Source organism: Chlamydotis macqueenii, chromosome 7 (genome assembly GCF_036417535.1).
Source record: "Chlamydotis macqueenii isolate bChlMac1 chromosome 7, bChlMac1.mat, whole genome shotgun sequence".
Taxonomy (NCBI): domain Eukaryota; kingdom Metazoa; phylum Chordata; class Aves; order Otidiformes; family Otididae; genus Chlamydotis; species Chlamydotis macqueenii.
The window spans coordinates 13,950,393-13,970,540 of NC_141562.1; the positions used below are offsets into that span (position 1 = coordinate 13,950,393).

At 50.2% G+C, this 20,148-nt stretch overlaps 1 protein-coding gene across 1 annotated transcript in view; it reads right to left on the reverse strand.

Annotated features, from left to right (window-relative positions):
• Nucleotides 1–20,148, reverse strand: part of CDH23 (cadherin related 23) — a 171,658-nt gene that overhangs the window by 123,655 nt on the left and 27,855 nt on the right. Inside the window, exons 3-5 of the mRNA XM_086752377.1 lie at nt 16,745–16,887; nt 14,152–14,199; nt 13,832–13,924 (exon numbers count right to left, since the gene is read on the reverse strand). Coding sequence (XP_086608503.1) covers nt 13,832–13,924; nt 14,152–14,199; nt 16,745–16,887 — 284 coding nt within the window. The remainder of the gene's footprint in view (nt 1–13,831; nt 13,925–14,151; nt 14,200–16,744; nt 16,888–20,148) is intronic.

The following is a 20,148-nucleotide window of genomic DNA, read 5'->3' on the forward strand; positions in this document are numbered from 1 at the left end:
CAGATGTTTCAGCTGCTCAAGAGGAAGCCGTGGACATGGCCAGGAGCACGCAAGCTGAGGTACAGTGCCTGGAAGCAGCTTCCCAATGCCTGTCCAGAGGACCCTGCGCTGAATAAAAGATTTGGTGGCGGTGGACGGCAATACCATGTTTCACACGCCACCTGCACACCACACCTCGGAATGAGGTTGCAACACGAAACACGTTGATGAAGAACTGATGTGACATGCTTCTACCAAACTCCTGTGTCCAGAAACAATGTCCTACTTCTTACAACAGAAGGACAGAAATCCCATAAACACATTTACCCTTTGAAAAACATCTCTTGACATCAAATTGATGGAAATAACCTGCACCCTTTCCCCACAAGAAGCTGGTAAAGTACTTGCTTCAGGCACAAGGAGGGGTCCACATCACCGTGGGTGCTCATCACCGCCTTCTTTCCTGGCCACACCATTTTCCAGAAGCAAGGGCACCCCAGAGGATCCAAACACCCCACCAAATTGGTGGGGAGACAGGAAAAAGGAGAAGGGCAACTTTCACCAACCATATTTTTCCAAACTCATAGAAAGAGAGAAAGAGAAAAGCCAAGCCTCCTTGGGAGTTAAATGTATCATGAAAAAGAAAACTTCTGTCACTGCTTAAAAAGGTTTTTGACAGGCCTTCATTTGTAATCCACAAACAAATGCAGTTTCTCACGCTCAGTGGACTCTAACATCACTTCATAGTAGACCTGAGCCCAACTCTTCATTGAAAAGCCAGAGAAGCGGCCACATCAAAATAGCTCTCTTCACTGCTTTTGGGCACACAAGAAATCTTTCATTTCAGGAGCTGCACCTAAGTGCCAGGGAGCACAGCCTGAATAGATAGAAACGGCTGCTCAAAAAATCACTTCTCTAGCTTTGAGTGGACCAGCTGCGGTGAAGTCAAGCCTAACAAACAAGGCATTATTATACACGACAGAAAGAAACACTGCTTTGCCCTATTTAAGGTCCAGTCAAGTTTCAGAGACACCTTTCGTGATTTCGTTGATGAGAGAGTGGCCATAACCCAACAGTGCAGACCTGCGTGGCCATCTAGGGTCCCCCAGCTGCCTGGGAGAAGGGGAAAAGAAAGTACAGAGAAGAACTATCCACCACATACCAAGGTTAGGGGGACAGAGGAGAGAAATAAGAATCCACTCCAGACCAAGGACGTCAAACAGCACATGACACAGCAGGTGGGATGACCTCCTCCGTGCCTTGCTCTGCAAGAAGGTTGTTGCTCGGGGGGACCAAATCGAGCAGCTGAAGTGAAAAACCTTTGTTGAGCAGCTTCTCAACACACATGTCCATGGAAGACTGCCTCAAAAGCAACATCTGACACAAGCAGGCACGATGCCGGAGTGGCATCAGCACAGTGAGACGCTGAGATGCAGGCACTTGTCAAAAACAATACGTGGGAGACGGCCAATGGTCACAGAAATGCACAAGCCAGGCCTCTTCTCCAGCAGAACAGAAAGATGAATGAAAATGGAGAGAAGGCCACCTTCTAGGTGATGGAGAAGCTTCAGGATCAATGTCACCACAACAACCCAGAAGACAGAGACAATGCATCCACTCCTCGCAGCCTTTGCACCCAGCTTGAAACCCCAAAACCAGCTACAAAAGCACAGAGAATCAGTCCTCGGCTACCTGCTCCACAGCTCGCACCATTCATCCTTGCTCATACATTTAAAAGTTCAGCCAGCATGACCCACACACCCAAACAGTTCCTTTTAAGAGATTTACAAAGCCAGCCGAGCCTGGAAATCCGTATTTCATCTGCACGATGCAAGCAGAACATTTTAACTTCTTAATTCTGTGTTAATTTTGGTTCCTCACTTTCTTTCCGCAGAGTTCCCACTAACTCATCCCTCCTCCCGAGAGCGGGATGAGCAGCTACAAAGTCCAGGTTTGTCACCAGCCTGAGGAATCCTCTAGAAAGAAAACCTGCAGGAGAGAGATAAGAAGCATCTCCTCCGCTCATCGGAATTCAGGGAGAAGACCAAAACAAATATTAATGAGAGGCACTTAACTGCTCCTGTTCAGCAATCAATAATGCACGACAAGGTACACAACTGGGCCATGCTCTTCACGCCGTCGCTCTGCTGGAGGTCCAAAATGGAGGGGTCTTCTGCTACTCCCCTCCCTGAGGTCACATCAGAACTTCAAGTCTCCAAGCCCTTCCACACGCTCCCTCCATTAGCTAGGCAGGGGACTGGAGCCGTGACTAACATCTTGAGGTAGCGTTTAACAATTACATTCATCCCAACAAGCCACGTTTTTTATTATTCTAGTCCTTCCAATTATTCAAAAACATCACCCGTTTGGCCACGCCAGTGAACTCTCTGGAGCATTTCTCCGTGCAGGGGTAGCATTTGCACAACGGGTGTCATGGAGAGGGGACGCGGGGCTGCTTGGTGGGGCTCCGTCCTGACGTGCTGCACAGGGAAGGGGCACGGTGGGAGGACGTGACCCCAGATGGACACGGCGACATGCCGTCCAAGCTGCAGGGACTCATTTGGAGAGTTGGAGAGTGCACCAATCCTTGTGAGAATGGAGATTACGGCTCGGGAACCTATTTACCTTCGTGTGCTTGTTTCACACAAAGCCTTTATCTGTTGCTAGTCCGGCTTCTTCTCCACTTCACCCCTATAAGGGCCACGTCCCACCTCTGCCCACAAGCACTGGGCACAGAAAGGGGGACCCAGCCGAGTGGGTGCTCCCCACACCTCCTGCATTTCCAGCAGGATCCCCAGGCTGGCGTTTCAGGACACTTCAGCTGGTCCTGCAGCACAGGCTGCGGGAAGAGAATGGCTTTCAGCTCAATTACCCTTCACATTCCGATTCCATAACGCTCCGATGAGGCTTTTTAACCAAAACTCCTCCCAAAAAAAAGGACGCCTGCCGCAGCCCAGCCTCAAGCGCGAACGTGCAGAAGGGATGCAATCGGGATGCTGCTGGTGTCAGGCTTGGCGCTCCCGTCCCTGCTGCCCACCTTTCCTGAAGGTCTCCTCTCAGCTACCTCCTCGTCTCCTTGCCAGGCACCTTCCCTTCTGGGGACTGGGCTCCTCCTCACTCTTCTCCAAGCCTCTGCTTGCCTTTTGATTCATGGCTTTGTAACTAAAGATTTTTAGCTATGGTTTTTTAACTAAAAGTGAAAAACAGATCCGCCATCTTCCAGAGAAGAGCTGATCTCCTCCTGACGTCATCTGAGCAGATCAAAGATGACATTGAGCACACAGCAAGACACCAGTTAAGGCAATGACAAGGGACTGATGGTGAAGCACGTAGCCTGGAGGTGCAACTTTGCTGAAAAATCACCCCGTGCCTTACAGAAAGGGGTAGGTCTTGTGTCCAAGGCCCTCAAAAATGAGGTCATCAAGGGAAAGCCTTGAGAAGGCCCACTGTGACATGTGATGGGACACCAGGCTGGCCCACCCACGTTAGGCCCACCCTCCCACAGGGCAGAGACTTCCCTGCTTGCATGAGACCCGGCCTTTAGCCCCGACACCCATTTCCCCACTGACCGCAAGAACTGGGGTCAATGGCAGTGCTGTAGCCCTCGGGGGCTCATCGCAGAAGAAACAGCCTCTTCGCAAAAACTTCCTTCCTCAAACACGCAAGTCATACATAGGAAAACAAAATATCCACCTGTCTGGCTGTTTCATCAACCCGCTGAAAACCCCCGCGACACTTCACAGGCCATCAGCTCGCCACTGCAGTGGAACAGCTTCGTGCTTTAACCATCTCAGCCCACCTCAAAGGCCAGGCACGGGCAGCACAGCTTGGGGAGGGCGGTGTTTCCTCCTGGGAGGCTGAGGAATCTGCACACGTCCATCTGGCCGTGTGTTTCCAGCATGTTTAACAGAGCGATTGTTCCAAACGTTGGCTCAGTAGTTCCCGACCCGTGTAGGCTTGGGGTCCTCCAAACCACAAGTGCAGTGGAAATCATCCCCCGTTCAGGTTGCCTACCAAGGTCTGGTTATGGTATGAAGCAGAGGCAGGTCTCCCTTTCTCCAAAGCTCAGAGGGCTGCATTCTCAACTTATCTCTAAGATTTACTGATTAGTGGAAGTTATTTCCGTCTTCCACTCTTGGTAATGAGCCAAGAAGTGCTAAGAGCCCCTACACCTCGGATCAGCTTATCAGCCTACAGGTTACAAACTCCTTTTTTTCCTCCTTTGATAGCAGTATGAAGGTAATGCTGGTGGCCATCCTGGCCCAAAGAGCCAGACCCCAGGCCAACTAAGCAGGAGGTGCCTCCAAAGACATATGAGCAACCGAGACTCATCGCACACAGGCTGGGCAGGAGGTGGCCAACATAATTGACATCTCCTCTTCTCCCTTCCCTCCTTCCCATTACCCTTTCAAGCTTGATTTACAATGGTGGGCCAAGCCTAGCTGGAAGTGACACGTCAACGTGGTGAAAACCAAGGCAGGTTTGGCAAAAATAGGGAGGCTGGCAGTGTAACCATCGCCTGAGCTCCGAACACTCCATGCTAGCACCCCAGCAAGACCCCCGCACCACGCTGAATAAGCTCAATCCCTGGAAACAGAGAGACAAACAACTCCTGTCCCTAAACCCAGAGTGGGCAACTGTCTGCAACACAAGGGCGACAATGACCAGCTCTCTCCTTCCACCTCTTCACACTCCCCTTAATTTTTTGGGGATGTAGTGGACGAGGATAGTGAGCTGGCTTGCACGGCTGTTTGTCAAGACCCTTTGCACGCATGTGCAAGCGCACGTGTGCACAAAACCGCCTCATGAGCTGCTCATGCTGGGAAAAAAAAAAAAAAAAAAAAAGAAAAAAAAAGAGCAGAGCCTGACATTTGAAGAGCAAGGCAGAGCAGCAGAAACGCAGCGGGAGGCGGGAAAGGGGCAGCGGGGAGGCAAGGAAACCGCAAAAGCGTATTTTGCAAAGCTCATTTACCGCATATTTGCTCGGTTCGGCTGCTCAGAAGGGAGCGGGCCTGGTGGCAATATTGCGGCGGTGGAGACGATCTCTGGAGATGCCCAGCATCATCCCTTCACCCCCAGGGCCAAGCCTTCTCGCACAACATCAGCTCTCTGAACCCACGTCCACCTGCGTTGGGTTTGATCCTCATTCTCAAATCTTCCAAAAAATAAAATCCTGAAAATTAAAAATTTTCAGGTTTTTTTTTCCCCTTGAACTCTATATTCAGTTTTCCTGCTCTTCTCATCATTCACACTGACAAAAAAAAAAAAAAAAAAAAATCAACCCCATTTCAAGTTTCAACAGCAATTAATGGTTGAAATTAAGCAATGACTGCCTAATACTGATTGAAACTTCTTCCTAGATAGATTTCTTCCATTTATAAGGAAAATAGTTTGAAGCTGAGGCTGTTAACACAGAAATATTTTTAAAATATAGAGAGACTGATTTAGTCTATTATTTTATCACAAAGTATGACCAGCAGTAGAAAGCTTATTATACATGACTGTCACTGACACATTACAAACTAATAAAACACAAAATGTAATTCCAAAAAAGAAAATTGGAATGAATCTATTGCAAGAGTGATTTTTATTGTTCTTTCCAAATGCTATTTCGAAACGCTATTGACAGCTTTGCAGTCAAAACGGCAACATTTTCCCTAAATATTTCCATCTTAATTAAAACCGGCGTTTTTATTGGGAAAAAAAAACCCAAAACAAAACGCTTTGGCAAGCTGCTTCTGCCAGCTCGAGCTTCACCTGCCACACAGCGCCGAGCGAGGCTGCTAATGCGTGCGCGTCTGCTGCCGAGCTCAATGATCTCAGGTGGGAAAGAGCCCGCACCCCAAAACGGAGGCGGCCAGGGCACTGTCCCCTGGCAGGGTGCGTTTCTGCATGACCTTAATTTAGGTGGCAGGAAAAAAGGAGCCGGAAACAACAAACCGCACGATTCCGCAGGTAAAAGGAGTTCAGTTCTAGCGAGATCGCTTCTAATGAGGGCTCTTCTGCTGTCTCGCCATCGCTACCTGCGTGCCTGAGCGCGTTAATAAATATTTCTACGGCCAGGCGCGCTCCTGCCGCCGCCTTGAGAGGTGATGTACCGAGAAGAAGGGAAGCAAAACCGGGATGCAGAAGGAAGGGATGCGGATTTTGCTGGTTGGTATGAGGTAATACGTTACCGTCCTAGGCTTCTGGGAGAGTACAGTGACCAGAGGAAAGAGCGATAAAACAAAACTAATCGCTAGCGGGTCACGTTCACGAGCTCCTTGCTCCTCTGCCGGTTCCTGGCAGCGGAGAGCCTTTCCTCCTGCCGGGGACAAGGAAGAGACCTTGAAGCCATCTGCTGCCCAGATGTGTAAGTGTAATTATACTGAAAGGGCTGGGCTCCAACGCTCCCAGTCCCCTGGAAAAAAAAGAGCGGTAAGAGATGCTGTGGGACCCACGAGCCACCACCTCTGCTCTGGAAGAAGCGTGCCTGGTCTGAGCGACCTGGTTGCTTGCTGCCAACCAGGCTAAGGGGACCCCGAAAAGCCATCATCACTTGGCGTCAGCCATCCCGATCTCAGATACCATCCTGATCTCAGGGACGGGTCTGGGATGGAGTAATAAACTCAGAGCTTTGAAAATCAGCAAGCGACGGGGCAGATATCAGGTCTCGGCACCCGTAAAAAGAAACTCCCACAGAGCACCCGAGAGCGTGCCGGTGTCCTAGGGCAGCTCAGGAGCACCGTGAGCGAGGATCTTTTTCCCTTGTCCCCATTTCTCCCAAGAGGAATGATTACTGATGTGGGCTGAGTTACCTCTCTCCTCTCTGGCTGGGCGCTCCCGGCTTGCAGAACGCTTCTCTACCCTTTCCCTTCCTCTGCCCCAAGATGATTTCAGTAGCTCCGGGAGCCTTATTTTCCCAGCACGACGGCTCCTTCGCAGAGACACTGAATTGCTTGCCGCCTCACACTAGCTTTCCTTCCAGCTCTAAATCTACTGTTTTCTCCCCTTTCTGCTTTCCCCTCTCCCCTTCGTCTACCCCAACGTTACACTGGTCAGAACAGCATGACTATTTCTAATTTTTTGGGCTGGCCCCCGTCCTTGCTGCAGTATCCTTCCAGAAAGAGCCCAAGTTTTGCCGGGTGGAAATGACTGTTATCTCCAGGACACTTTACGCATTACTTCCACGCCATTTGGAGTTTTCCGCCCCAGTAGTTTCTGGTGCGCCTCTCATTTCGCTCCTTGGGCACGTGTTTTAAAGGACCAGGGTCTTCTATTCACCAGACAAATGACAGGATTTCCAGAGGTGGAGACTTACTTTCTCCCCAGGACGTCACTGGAGACCCTTTGACATTCTCCATCTGGCATCACCATACGCCCATCAATAACGACAAAAGCTTGCACACGGGTGACCTTCAGGCAGAAGGATGCTTCCAGGTCTGAGCACCTGCTTCATCACACATTGGCCTCCTCCACGCAAGGAGACACTTCCACGAGCCTTCCCACCCCACGCGACCCCTCTGTACTCAAGCCACACCACTTGAACCCTCAAAGTCTTCCCATACAGACGCAGATGCCTCGTTAATAAGCACCCCATCCCTTGAAAATAAAAGTTTCTATGTAAATCCCAGGGCTCCAACGTCAGCTGTAAAAACCGCTTAGCCCAAACGCCGCGTCTCACTCAATGCAACCACAACCTGTTTCATGGAAGCGTATTATATTCTACTTGGTGATTACGGAGCAGATGAAACCCTCTCAAAGGCATTATCTCCTCCAACTAAGAGATGGCTTTTTAATAGACAGGCAGTATGCCTGACTATAGAAGGGAAGGCGCGCCCTTCACAACTTGTCTCTGCTTCCACAAGTTTGCTGGACAAAGTTGGAAAGTAATTAAAAGTTGCTCAAAAATTAAAAAAAATTATATATATCTGGAAAGGGGAAGCATCAAAACAAATGTATGGCGACCAGCTCTGTGAAACCAGAGAGATATTACTGAGATCTAACCTGTCCTAATTTCTGACGGAGACTGGCTTTGAAACCCAGCGACGACGCACACCATTAAAAACGTGGGTGCTTGGACGTTTGGTCCACATTTCACCTGCTGCAGATTATCGCCGCGTACCCACACAAAGGAGACCCTGAGCACTGGTCGAAGCCTCACCTCCCACTTCTCCAACGGGCACTGGAGCTTGGACCCCAGCACTGGCCATGCCGATGGGATGCTGGGGTGGAGGAGAGATGGAGATTCTCGCGTACCGGGAAAGAGAACGAGCTTGCTTCTAGCAAACAATGTTTAACAAAAACAGTTTGAATAATTTGCTACTTTGTTGCCTTTCTAGAAGTTTGTTTTTTAAAAAAAAACAAACAAACCACCATAAATAAATAAACCTGCAACCGAAATGCCGCAGAGGAGTTCAGTACGCTTGCAAATTTTGCATGCGCAAAGGTGGCGGAAGGAGGGGAAGGCTGGTTTGGTGGATAAGTCATTCACTGTAAATTATTCGTGCAGTTCTACAATCCATACGGAAGCATAAGGGCAGGGAGAGAAGGAAAACAGCGAGGGGGGAGAAGGGGAGGAAAAAAAAGAAGAAAAAAAAAAAAAAAAAAAAAAGAAATGAAGAAGGCAAGCAGCCAGCAATGACTATAGGTCATTTTGCAACGTGGCAGGAACATCTTTCTTATCAGTTCTGTTATCATCTCCTTCAATTTAAAGGCTCTTTATTTAAAGGCGGGGGGGGGGGGGGGGGGACACCGAGCCCAAAAGGTACCCGGGAGTGTGCGAGGGAATGGCTAACGGGGCTGAAGTGGGAGCGCACGCTCATCGCGCCTGCTTCGTATGCGTGGCGGCATGCCTGGGAGCCGTGGCAATAGAATTATATGAGCCCCTGAAGACTCCCGGGCAGCATGGCAGGGAAACTGATGTAATTACCAACATTATTACCATTAAAGGAAAATAATAATTTTAATTACAGCGAGGGCTTTTGAGGCTCTCTCTGATCCTCCCTGCCCCTGCTCATCATCTAGCATGGTCTGGTTCCCAGCTGTGTAATGGGACAGGGCAGTGACGGTCCCCTCCTTTTTCTTCCCCCTTCCCTGCCAAACATCTTTCTGCGTAATTAAAAACAAACTTCATAAAAGCCACTGTTTCAGCTACATCACCGTATTAAGGATGGAAACGGTGACCAGCAGCTTGTGAAAGCTCCATCCCAAAGGCTGCTCCCCAAGCAGAAGGGACTGCTGTTGATGGTAAGGGTCCGCCTGCCTCCCAATTAAAACAAATTGGTAAACTGGGGCTGAGATCAGGAGATGCGACACCTGCAAGCCGGCCTGTAGCTGCCGAGCTGATGCCCTGTGCTGCCCAGAAGCTTTCCTCCCTATTTTTTAGAGTCCTTTCCCACAGCCCTGCCTCGTACCAGTGCTTGCTCGAACTCAAGACGAGACGAGCGCATTCCCAGTGCCGACGGTTGTGGTTACAGAGGCAGTGGGTGCCTTTTGAAAGCAGAGCCCCGGTGTAATTAATATCTCCCGTCGAGTTCCAGATACTTTTTTTTTTTTGGTGGTGCAACTGTCACCTGGTGAATGCCGGGGGTGCTAAAGGGCAGTCTTGGGCCCAGAGCCTGGCTGAGGACAGCTTTCTGCTGGAAGATGTAACCCAATAAAATACATAATACTTTATAAATCACTACAGTGTGTTAATTGTAAAAAGAGGACTGAAGTGAGCATGACACCGAAGGAGAGAAAACCCCACTGGAAACCTCCTGAGGCAAAGAAACCAACAATTAAGTGACTTTTCTACCAGCACGTGAAGATTGACTGCTCCAGGGCCAAGAGAAGGCCACAGATGGTTTGAACTTGATCAGCACGCTCAGGATGGGGATTATGGGGAAAAACAGCTCTTCAGAAGAAGCTAGTAGATTTGGTTACCACATCACACGACGGCCTTGATGTTTGAGGAACCTCTGCAGGACCCAAGATGTGGTCCCGTAGACAGCATAGCATTTCAAAGGCATATGGAGGGCCACATGCCCCAGAAGGTCTCATGCTTGGAAGCTGGGATAGGTGAGGGCAGGCACCTATGGGAACAGTCCACCCCGATCCCAACAGCACACCAGGTACCACAAAACCAGCATGGGGGATTGGCAACACCTCACTGGCTCGCTTCACGTAAACCCGCTGAGCCGTGGCCATTCGACGAGACCGAGTTTCCCACAGATCCAGTCAAACGGAAAAACAGATTTGGTAAAGCAGATCGGACTTGTCGGAAACCAAGGCATCGCCACAGCAGCCTGCTGCAGGCTCAGTAACGTATCTCTCCCAGTTTAGAAGCCAAACCCTGAGACTCCCAGAAACGTGGTACCCTGGGGCTGGGTGAGGATGAGAAGGGGGGGTGGGGGGGGGAGAGCACATGCAAGAGGTGAAGCGCAAGGGATACGTCCAAGAAGAGAACCAACCATGAAGGTCAGAGTAGCAAGCACACGAGCGGCTAACTAATGTACTACGGCAGCACCACGGGGCACAGCGACAGGCACACGCGTCCTCGCAAACCGGAGAGCTGTAAAAGTCTATTACAGCAAATCAAACAGCAGTCAGCATGACAGCCATTAGCCTGAAATGAATACATGAGAACTTAATGAGCTCTGTCGAGGCCAGCTTGGTGAATTAAGTTGCCAATTCTAGCAGGATTCCCCTTTTTTCTTTACCGCCTTGCAAGCGTCCGCGCCGCCTCATTGCCTTTCGACAAGCAAATCACGGGGTGCCCTCGCCCAGACGGGACGGACGATTACGCGGGAGTAACGTCCCCCTCCTGGCACGCCGGCCCTCGCTCAGCTATTCCAGGCAGGTGCCAGGGATGTGATTAAGACACTACGAGCGCGGAGGACCGGTGGCATCATCGGTCTGGGTATTCGGAGCCGCCGCAACGCAGAGGAACCCGCAGTGAAACTGGGCATCCTCTCCCTGCTCCCCACGCACCAGAGGAATGGCAGTCCACAGCCCAGGCCCAAATAAATTCCCCTTCTCAAATCAAGCGGAGTGTGTAAAACACCGGGAAGGGTATTTAGAGACAGTATTGTTTTTAAAGGTCAGTTTACTTCATGTTCCATTTATTTATGCGCACTCTTCTTTTGACTTCCCCGGTGCCACACAATAGCGGGGAGGTTTAAATAGCCTTGCTGTTGCTGCTCCATTAGCTAGGACAACTGCAAATCGATACACCCATTTATCTCCAAATTAAAAAGAGAAAAACCCTCATTAGCTGCCAATTCTGCGCAGAGCCAGCCTATGCAAAGCCGCACCAGCACTTCTGCTCACCTCCTCCCCATCCCCAAGCTCCAGCCCTTACTTATTCTTTAGCTGTAGGCCCTTCAGCTTGGGCTGGGTGGTCTTTGAGATGGATTTTGCCACCGATGCCCTCGCTGTTCACCCTGGCCTGAGCTGTCTGGAGCATGGGTGTGACCAGGGGCATGCTGTCATCCCCTACCATGACTAGTTCCCCAGCCTTGACTGCATCCAAGGTGTCCCCTGGCTCTGGTGGCCTCAGCTTCTGAAGGCACATCTCCATTCCACATCACCTCCAGCTTTCACGCTTTGGGATGGGAACAACCTGTGGCCCAGTGAAGCTCTCAAAGCAAGAGGGCATCTCTTCCTCAAGAGCCATGCCAGCACACAGAGTGATTTCACCACTCTCATCTCCCACAGACCCTTGGAGGGTCCCTCCTTAGGTGGTGGGACCCCAACCCTTGCTGTCACAGTGCCTGACAAGGAAACACCATCTCCCTGGCAGAAGAACAGATGTGCTTCCAGGACATTGGCTGAGCAACGAGTTTGTGGCTCATTATCTCCAATCCGTGCCCTTGGTTAAAGATCACAGATAGAAACTGGAAACTGGCACATGATGCCTTGTAACTGGATCAGGCCATGCTCCAGAAAAGCACGACTTGGAAGGCCAAGTGGTAGAGCGGGTGCACCAGGGAAAGCACTGTGCTTACTATACCCCAAACAATTAGACCGTCCTCGAAATCCCTCCCAGCCAAAACCACCGCTTGTGTGCAAAGCAGTGTGACATGCAAGAGGTAGGCTCTGCGGTGCCATCAACAGCAAAACCAGAGGTGTATCTGAGGGTGGGGAAGAGGACACTATTGTTCTCCTGACATTCCTTTTTGCTTTGCAGACCTCTGCAAACGTATCATCTCCGGGAGGAGCGGCAGCAAGGCAAGGCGGCCACCCATCAGCTTCCAGAGGTGCAAGTGGAAAGGCGAGAGCAAGAAGCCGCTTGCACAGCTTCCTCCAAGTCATTTCTGCACCACTCGTGCTTTAAAGAGGAGGAGAAGAAAGGACTCTGACCCAGCGTCATTTTCAAAGGGAGGTTTCAGATGACTTAGCTCAAAGATGAGACTAAAACTCCTGGCTCACACATCACAAGCAACCTGATGAAGAAACCTCATCCTCGCAGCAGAGGAACAGGGAAAGATCAAAGCCCAGCACGGCAGGGCATCAGCAGCCAGCATATTAAATAAATGGTTGTAACACAATCGCTTGTACCTCTCAGTTACCGAAGACCGCTTGATTTCACGCACACAGAGGCACATGACCTCATCCACACGTGCTCTGGGGAAAAACAGGCTCTGCCCTGGCACAAGAGCGCAAGAGGGAGAGGTTTCCTCCACTGGAGGACATAGAATCATAGAATCTTTAAGGCTGGAAGAGATCTCCAAGATCATCCAGTCCAACTGTCAACCCAACACCACCGTGCTCACTGAAGTGCCACATCTACACGTTCTTTGAACGCCTCCAGGGATGGTGACTCCACCACTTCCCTGGGCAGCCTGGTCCAACGCTCGACCACTCTTTCGGTGAAGAAATTTTTCCAAATATCCCATCTAAGCCTCCCCTGATGCAACTTGAGGCCATCTCCTCTCGTCCTATCACTAGTTACTTGGGAGAAGAGACCAACACCCTCCTCCCTACACCCTCCTTTCAGGCAGTTGTAGAGAGCAATGAGGTCTCCCCTCAGCCTCCGCTTCTGCAGACTAAATGTGCTACTAATTCCCTATTTCAAATTTAATACCTCAACCTTGTCCTCCTAGCACCATCAACCACCTTTCACTCATATTTAAAGCCAAAATTCACATCAGATCTATCAGTTCTCAGCATATTTCTTCCGAGCTTAGCTCTAGGTGCAGAAGCTCTCCCTGACAGTACGACTGGGTGTCACCTCCTTTGCAACGGCCAGCACTGCAAAAGGTTGTGGAAACTCTGTCCTTGGAGATATTCAACACTTGGCTGGATACAGCCCCTATCAAACACGAAAATTCTCTCTGTTTTAGTAGGAGCTTGGGTCAGATGGTCTTCTGCAGTCCCTTCCTACCTACTTGATTCCTAGGACATCACAGGACAAGTCCGGAGGTGTTAAAGGAAACCACCAGCAAGGGTAGAAGCCTTTGGGCAGGACCCCACCAGAAATCAGGCTTTTGGAGCAACACTTAGTCCTGCCTCAAGTCACCTCTGCGACAAGAGCTGCACATCCTCCCCAGCTCAAGGGAAGAGAAAAAGAAACAGATTCCCATTTACAGCTATTTTCAAACTTCACGTTTGTCACGGGAAAGACGTCACACCAAGGCTGCAAAGACTCTGAGCTCCAAACTTCCTCTTCTGCCACCCCTCAACACCCAAACACCATCACTTTGCTTCTGCGTGTTTTCAGGCAACAACAACTTCCAGAGGTTTAATCCTCCCTTTAGCCCCAGTGAGGGTCTGGGGCAGGAGGACAGCCCTGTATTTCGGTGGCCCTCGGGCAGCTCTGCAGCAGCAACCAGGCAGCAAGCGCGGCCACCGAGGGAAGAGTCAGAAACCAGGCCACGGCGATCCCTACCTCCGGGATGCGGACGCTGTAGGGCTGGTTGTGGAACCGCGGGGCGTTGTCGTTCACGTCTCCCACTTGGATGTTGACCGTCCCTTTGATCACCTGCGGCCACAAGGACAACGCTGAGGAGTGGGCATCAGCTTTACGGGCGGATTTAAGCCCTAAGGCAAGCTTGGGGCTGTGCTTTCTGACTTTGGCTTTCGGCAAGCGATGACCGGGGGTGGTCCCACTCCCCAGGACGATGCAGAAGGTCTCCCGGCGACTCACGCTCATCCTCCCCACTCCCCTCCGCCCGTGCCACAGACCATGAAATGAGAAGTCGCACTTACCCCTTCGCTGTCGCTGACGGAAAATTCAACCGTGAATTCTGACTTTGTCTGAAAGGGAAGGAGGAGGAAAGAAAAAAAAAAAAAAAAAAAAAATCAACCAACATATAATTAAAGATACTGTAGTGTTTATCTGCAGATGGCAGGCTTGGGACTTTTAGCCAATATTATTACATGCAAAACGCTTTCAGGACTTTCAAGAAAAGAAGGGGCGCTTGAGTGCAATTACCTACGTGGAGGATAAAATACTGAGAAATATTAACGCCAGCGGGACTCCGGTGTATTTCACAGGCACAGAGAGCTGTGCTGCTCCGGGTCAGGAGGACGCGGGGACTGAGGAACCAACTCCTTGACTAGCAACCAAGCTCTTTAAACAGACAACGGGGCTGAAGTAGACGAGAGGAGCCCACCGTTTAACTTTCCTCAGCCTGCCAGCGAGCCCCAGCTCCCTTTGCGTGCCCACCCGGTGCCGCAGGTGGCCTGGTGTGGTGGCGAAGGGAACAAGTGCAAGGCAAAGAAAAGCAGTTTTCCACCCACGGTGCACTGCGACCTGGCACCATCTCCAGCTGCAAGATGCGGAGACGATGCAAAAAGAGAGAAGCAAGTCCAAAGAAAGAGCTGTGCAATTAGCTTGTGTTCGAGACGACAATACGACGTGGTCTCACTGAGGACATCTAAATCCTACTGCTGCTGCTTTCCCATCTCTACCTGCCATGCAACAGTTCTTAGGATATGGCAGAGCTGGGAACACTGGGATAAGCCTGGGGTCTGTCGTATGAACTGGCTGAAAACCCATAAGCCAGTTCAAAAAAATCCGAAATTACAAATTTAATGAAATTAACAGCTTGGTCTGAAATTGCAATGTATTAAAGCCACTGGTGCTGGGGCGAGGGACAAGCAGGGGAGAGGGGGTTGGTTTGGTGTCAGGGTGGGGGGATATCGGTAGTGGAGGCAGACCTTCTCTTCCCAACCTTTCTTTTCCACCAGCAATCGTTTCGCTCACATTTCACCAAGGAATCACTCAGGGACGGACAGCAGGACTTGGACCACCACACCTACCTGGTAGCTGCACTTCATCCGGTGTTTCGGTTCCCCCATTCCCAGCAACCCCTTCCTCCTCCAGCATCCCTTCCCATCCCCAGCGCCCCTGTCCCTCCTGAACTGCTTGATGTTCCCTGCGCAATGCTTTGGGAAGGCTGGAAAGCAAGCTTGAAACAGCTCTGCGCTGCAGATTTGGTTGATTTATTCCTAATAAGATCAGCTCGGGGCCAGCCAGCAGCCACTGGTGCCCAAACCAGAAGCACTGCTGGCACCAGGGTTGCAGTTCATCTCGGAGAACAGCTCACCAGAGCGTGGACCCCTCCTGACCCCACATCGGTCCCCCATCCAAACAGCTGGGGAATTCAACCCAAGAAAGCCTCTCCTAGCTCCTGCCTCGGGGCAACGTTTGCAGGCAGAACAAAGAGCTGAAATCCGGATGGAGAGGAGAGCCTCTGCTCCTCGTGACACCCCAGCCTGCCGCGTCAGCGCCTTTCACCTCCGTTTCCCACCACGAGGGACACAGCGGTGGCGAAGAAAAAAAAAAGCAGGGGAGAAGAAACAACCTGTTCAACATTTAAGTTTTAAAAACTAGGTGTAAAAAAAAAAATAAAAATAAAAAAAAAAACCCAGAGAAAGCTGCCGCATGCTAATTTCTGTTTCCACCCTTAATTTCAGTACATACTGGTTTTAGACTCAGGGTTTGTGGTTTTGTTTTTTTCTTTAAACCTGTTTTCCTTCTAATCTTCATGAGAGCGAAAAATCTTTTAAAGATTGTTTTGCCTCTATGCATTTGCTCCTTTCTCTTTTTTTCCACTTTCCCTTTTTCTGCATCATTTACCTTACTCTGACTCCCTCTCCCTTTTCAAGTCTCTCCTCGTCCTCTGTTGTACAAAAACTGATCTCTCACTTTTCTTGGGTGGCTTTCTCTCTCCCCTGCCTTTTCAACCATGTGCATCCAGGCCAGAGTTCTCTGCTCCCAGAATGCTTAGAATCACAGAATGGTTTAGGCTGGAAGGGACATTCAAAGCCCATCCAGCCCAACCCCCCTGCAAGAAGCAGGGACATCCCCAACCAGATCAGGCTGCTCAGAGCCCCGTCCAACCTGGCCTGGAATGTTTCCAGGGGTGGGGCGTTCACCACCTCTCAGGGCAACCTGGGACCGTGCCCCACCACCTGCATTGTAAAAAATTTCCTTGCCCACCTCCATCCCTTCCCTCCCATGCCATCCTGCTTCTTCCACCATAAATTGCCATTTACACCTTTCCCACATCCATACCACGCTATGCATGTGTCTGTCTTCACCCTCTTCGACGTATTGCTGACGTTGAACCCCTGTTGATGCACCAGTTGATGGGTGCGGGCTCCTTTCCCACCAAGCCCTATGGTATTTTCCCAGTCCGACCAAGATCCTGTGCCATCCCTGCCTCCTCGCTTCAGGAATGAGGCAACACCCAGGCTGCATCTCGGCTACCACAGAAGGTGGAGAGCCACAATTTATCGGAGATTCCCACGCCCCCCACCAGTAGAGGATGCTCTCAGCAACAAGCGGCGTTACCTCTCTGTCCAAGGGCTGCCTAAGCCAGACAACACCGGTCACACTCTCCACTGCGAAGAAGCGGCTGGCCTCCTCCCCCACCACGCCGAAGACCAGCGGGTCGTTGTCCAGGTCCCGGGCCAGCAGTTGAGTCACTGAGGAACCTGCGAGAGATGGAGAGGAAAGAAATCATTAGTGAAATGAGACAGAGAGGAAGAAATCCTGAAAATATTCAACTCTTCTGCCTTCCTCCTTTAGGTCATCCCTGAACTGTTTTCCCATGGTGCTACAATGCTTCAAACATTTATACAGAAGCAAGAGGAGTCAAGCTGTGCATGGTCCCACCATGCTCTCTAGCACAGATAAACGGTACCTCAGCTCCTCTCCTCCCTCACCCTTATCAAAAGAGAAGGTCACGCTAGCTCAGCAGAAGCACGGCCATCTCAGGCACTAGAGATGGCGGAGGAACCTACAGCCTTCCCTGCACACTCTCCTCTGCCAAGGGGCTTCACCAGTAGATACAACAACATTTCCAGGTTAAAAGCAAACATCCCAAGACCAAGAGCGTGGATGTGATGCCCATAGGTGCCTCGAGGCTGAGGGATTTTGTAGGGCCTGGAGCCAGACACAGACCTGGGGTTTGTTTTAAACACCACAGTTGCATCAAGTGCTGACCTTCTTGGCATACGTGGAGCCCACGCACCTAGAAAGCATGAGAGATGCCCAGACAAATCCATCACTACCTTCTGCCAAATCACATTCGAAACCACATTCTGCAGCATCTTAAGTACCCCCATCAACAGCACCCTTACTCAGCCATCCCTCAAGGGCATGCAGTTGCACATCTCTTCCTGACTGCACCCAAGAGGCAACCCAGACCCTCCAAAGTTGCTGCATGGGAGCCAAGTGTCCCGTTTGTGAACTTCACGCTGCTCCTGGAGCAAGATGACTTCTACTGCTCTGAAAGTAAGGGACAGTTACCACCCTCGGAGCCTCATTTCAGTCCCATAAGAAACTCCTCAGATCACTTTGGGCTTCTTCATGACGCCTCTGAGCGCATTTGAAGTCTGGTGTGGTGGGTTGACCACGGCTGGCTTCCAGTTCTCCCTACCCAGTTGTTCTCAGCCCCCTCCTCCTCAGCAGGATGGAGAAAACAGGAGGGAAAAAACCTAGTGAGTGGAGACAAGGATGGGAGATCTCCTTGGCCACCTGGCCCCAAGGATGGTGGCCGGGGGGACAACCTCTGCATAAGCCATCTTTGGCAGTACAAGAGCACCCCATGACCCCAGATCATCTGGCCAGGGAGAATGGACACCAAAATTTCATCCATCTGGGAAGAGGAGGGAAGCTCCAGCAGACCAAAAGGCGAACGTGGGGGTGCAGCTCGGCGAGCAAAGCAACCTGAGCAATTACCGACCAGTTGGCTTGACACCAATCATGGCTGAAATAATGGAAAAAGCTGATATGAGATTCCATTAATAAAGAATTAAACGACAGGAACATAATTAATGCCAGTCAACATCATTTTGTGGAAAATAGGCCTTGTCAAACAAACCTGATTTTATTCTTTGATGAGATTACAATTTTGGCAGATAAAGGTAACTGCAAAGAAATAATAGACTTTTGCAAGGCATTTGACTTAGCACTGTGTGACTTTCTGATTAAAAATTTAGCGCTGTACGGTACCGATGAAACGCACTCAAGTGAGGACTCAGCTGCCTGGCAGGTCCCAAGGCCACCGAGCGCAGCCAGGGGACATCCTAGCGTGATGTAAAACTGCTGTTGGTACAAACTCGGCTGACAGCACGGCAAATAATGGGGAGGACCAAGCAGCCGGGAGAAGCACTTGGTAACCTGGGCTTGTTTGGTGGACCACAGCTGCAGGGGAGAGCATCCCAAAACCAGCCGTTCTGGCAGGACCAGGGGTCCAGTCACGCAAGGAGCTCTTTCCATGGCCTGGCTGACAGAGCTGCAGAGCAATTTGGGCACTGGGAGGAGAGAATTTAGGGCTGCACAGGTGGTTCTGTCAAGGCTGCAATTCTGTAAGCTGCCGGTCACATCGCCTTCAGGACTGGGAGCAAGAGGAAGCCACAAACATTCGAGAACTAGCAAAAATGCTTTACACTTAACAAGGGCTTTAAAAAGCTTGAACAGCTTCGTTTATGAAAAAGAGCAGCAAGATGACTCAGGCCATTTTGAGCACATCCATGAAGAGGACAAAATAAATGTAAGACTTAGGATGACTATTGCAGTGCAAGGAAGCACAGCAAAACTCAGTGCCCAAACCTAGATGAATTTCTATTAGAAAAAGGAATATCAGTGGTTTTAAGAAGAGTAACTATAATTAACTATTAGAGGGGGAGAAAAAAAAAATCATCCTTCCACCAACACAGGTGCGAGTGACAGGTCAGGATCAAAGATATTTTGGACAAAGACCTGAAAGCAAAAGTCCTTATCCAAACGACCGCAATCAGTCAGTTCATCCACAACCTTCCCGTCTCTTCAGTGAAAGCAAGGGCGAAGCCAACACCAGAGGTAGTGAGTGACCTTATGCTTTCTCAAATCTCAGAGCCTTAAAGAAGATACTAGCTTGGTTTTATTCTGGAGGACATGTGAAGCCATCCTTAGCAAAGGTTTCTTCATCCCAGAAAATGGGCAAGAGCATGACCATCCTCTTGACAGTGACAGCCAGAAACAAGGACAAGATAAATCCAGGGTCATAGATCTCTATTCTGACAAATTTAATGGGAGAAACAGACTTTCCCCCTTTACTTCTCATACAAACCCCCTAGATCACCAGGGTTTCTGCAATTCCCTCCGGAACTGCAAATACTTCAAGCTCCAAAAGGTCTCCCTCTCAGTCACAAGTCACAGTGGAAGGGAAACTATCTTAAAAATCCTGCTGGATAGGAGAACCGTGTCCCTCCCAGTTCTAATCATGGTCGCATTCATCGTTCGTACGCCGCAAACCCACTTGCGCAAAGAAATCAGCTGGCAAATGAGCATTTAACTCTTCTCTGCCTCCCTGCATTGCAGCTACCTCCCACAGTCAGGGAATTTCGTTCCTAAATTCGGGAAAACCTGGAGAACAAGGTAGGGCGTTTCTGGGCAGAGCACATCATCCCACCCACCGTTTCTCGCTCCTGCCAGTCCGTGGGCGTCCAAAGTTAGATCCCAGTGGCACGGCACGCTGGGCTTGGCTGCTGTCTGGTCCAGGCGTACCAAAACCAGGTTTAGGACAGATTTAGCAGGTAAAAGAGGAGGGAAGGGAACATTCAGGACCTATATCCTCCTCAACTTTTTTTTCTTTTTATTTGTTAGAAACAAGAAACTTCATTAGGACATAAATAGGGCAGCTCAGAACATTCAAGTGCAAGCTGCAAGTTGTTTTCCCCGTATCACAGGAAAATACCATCTTAAACCCT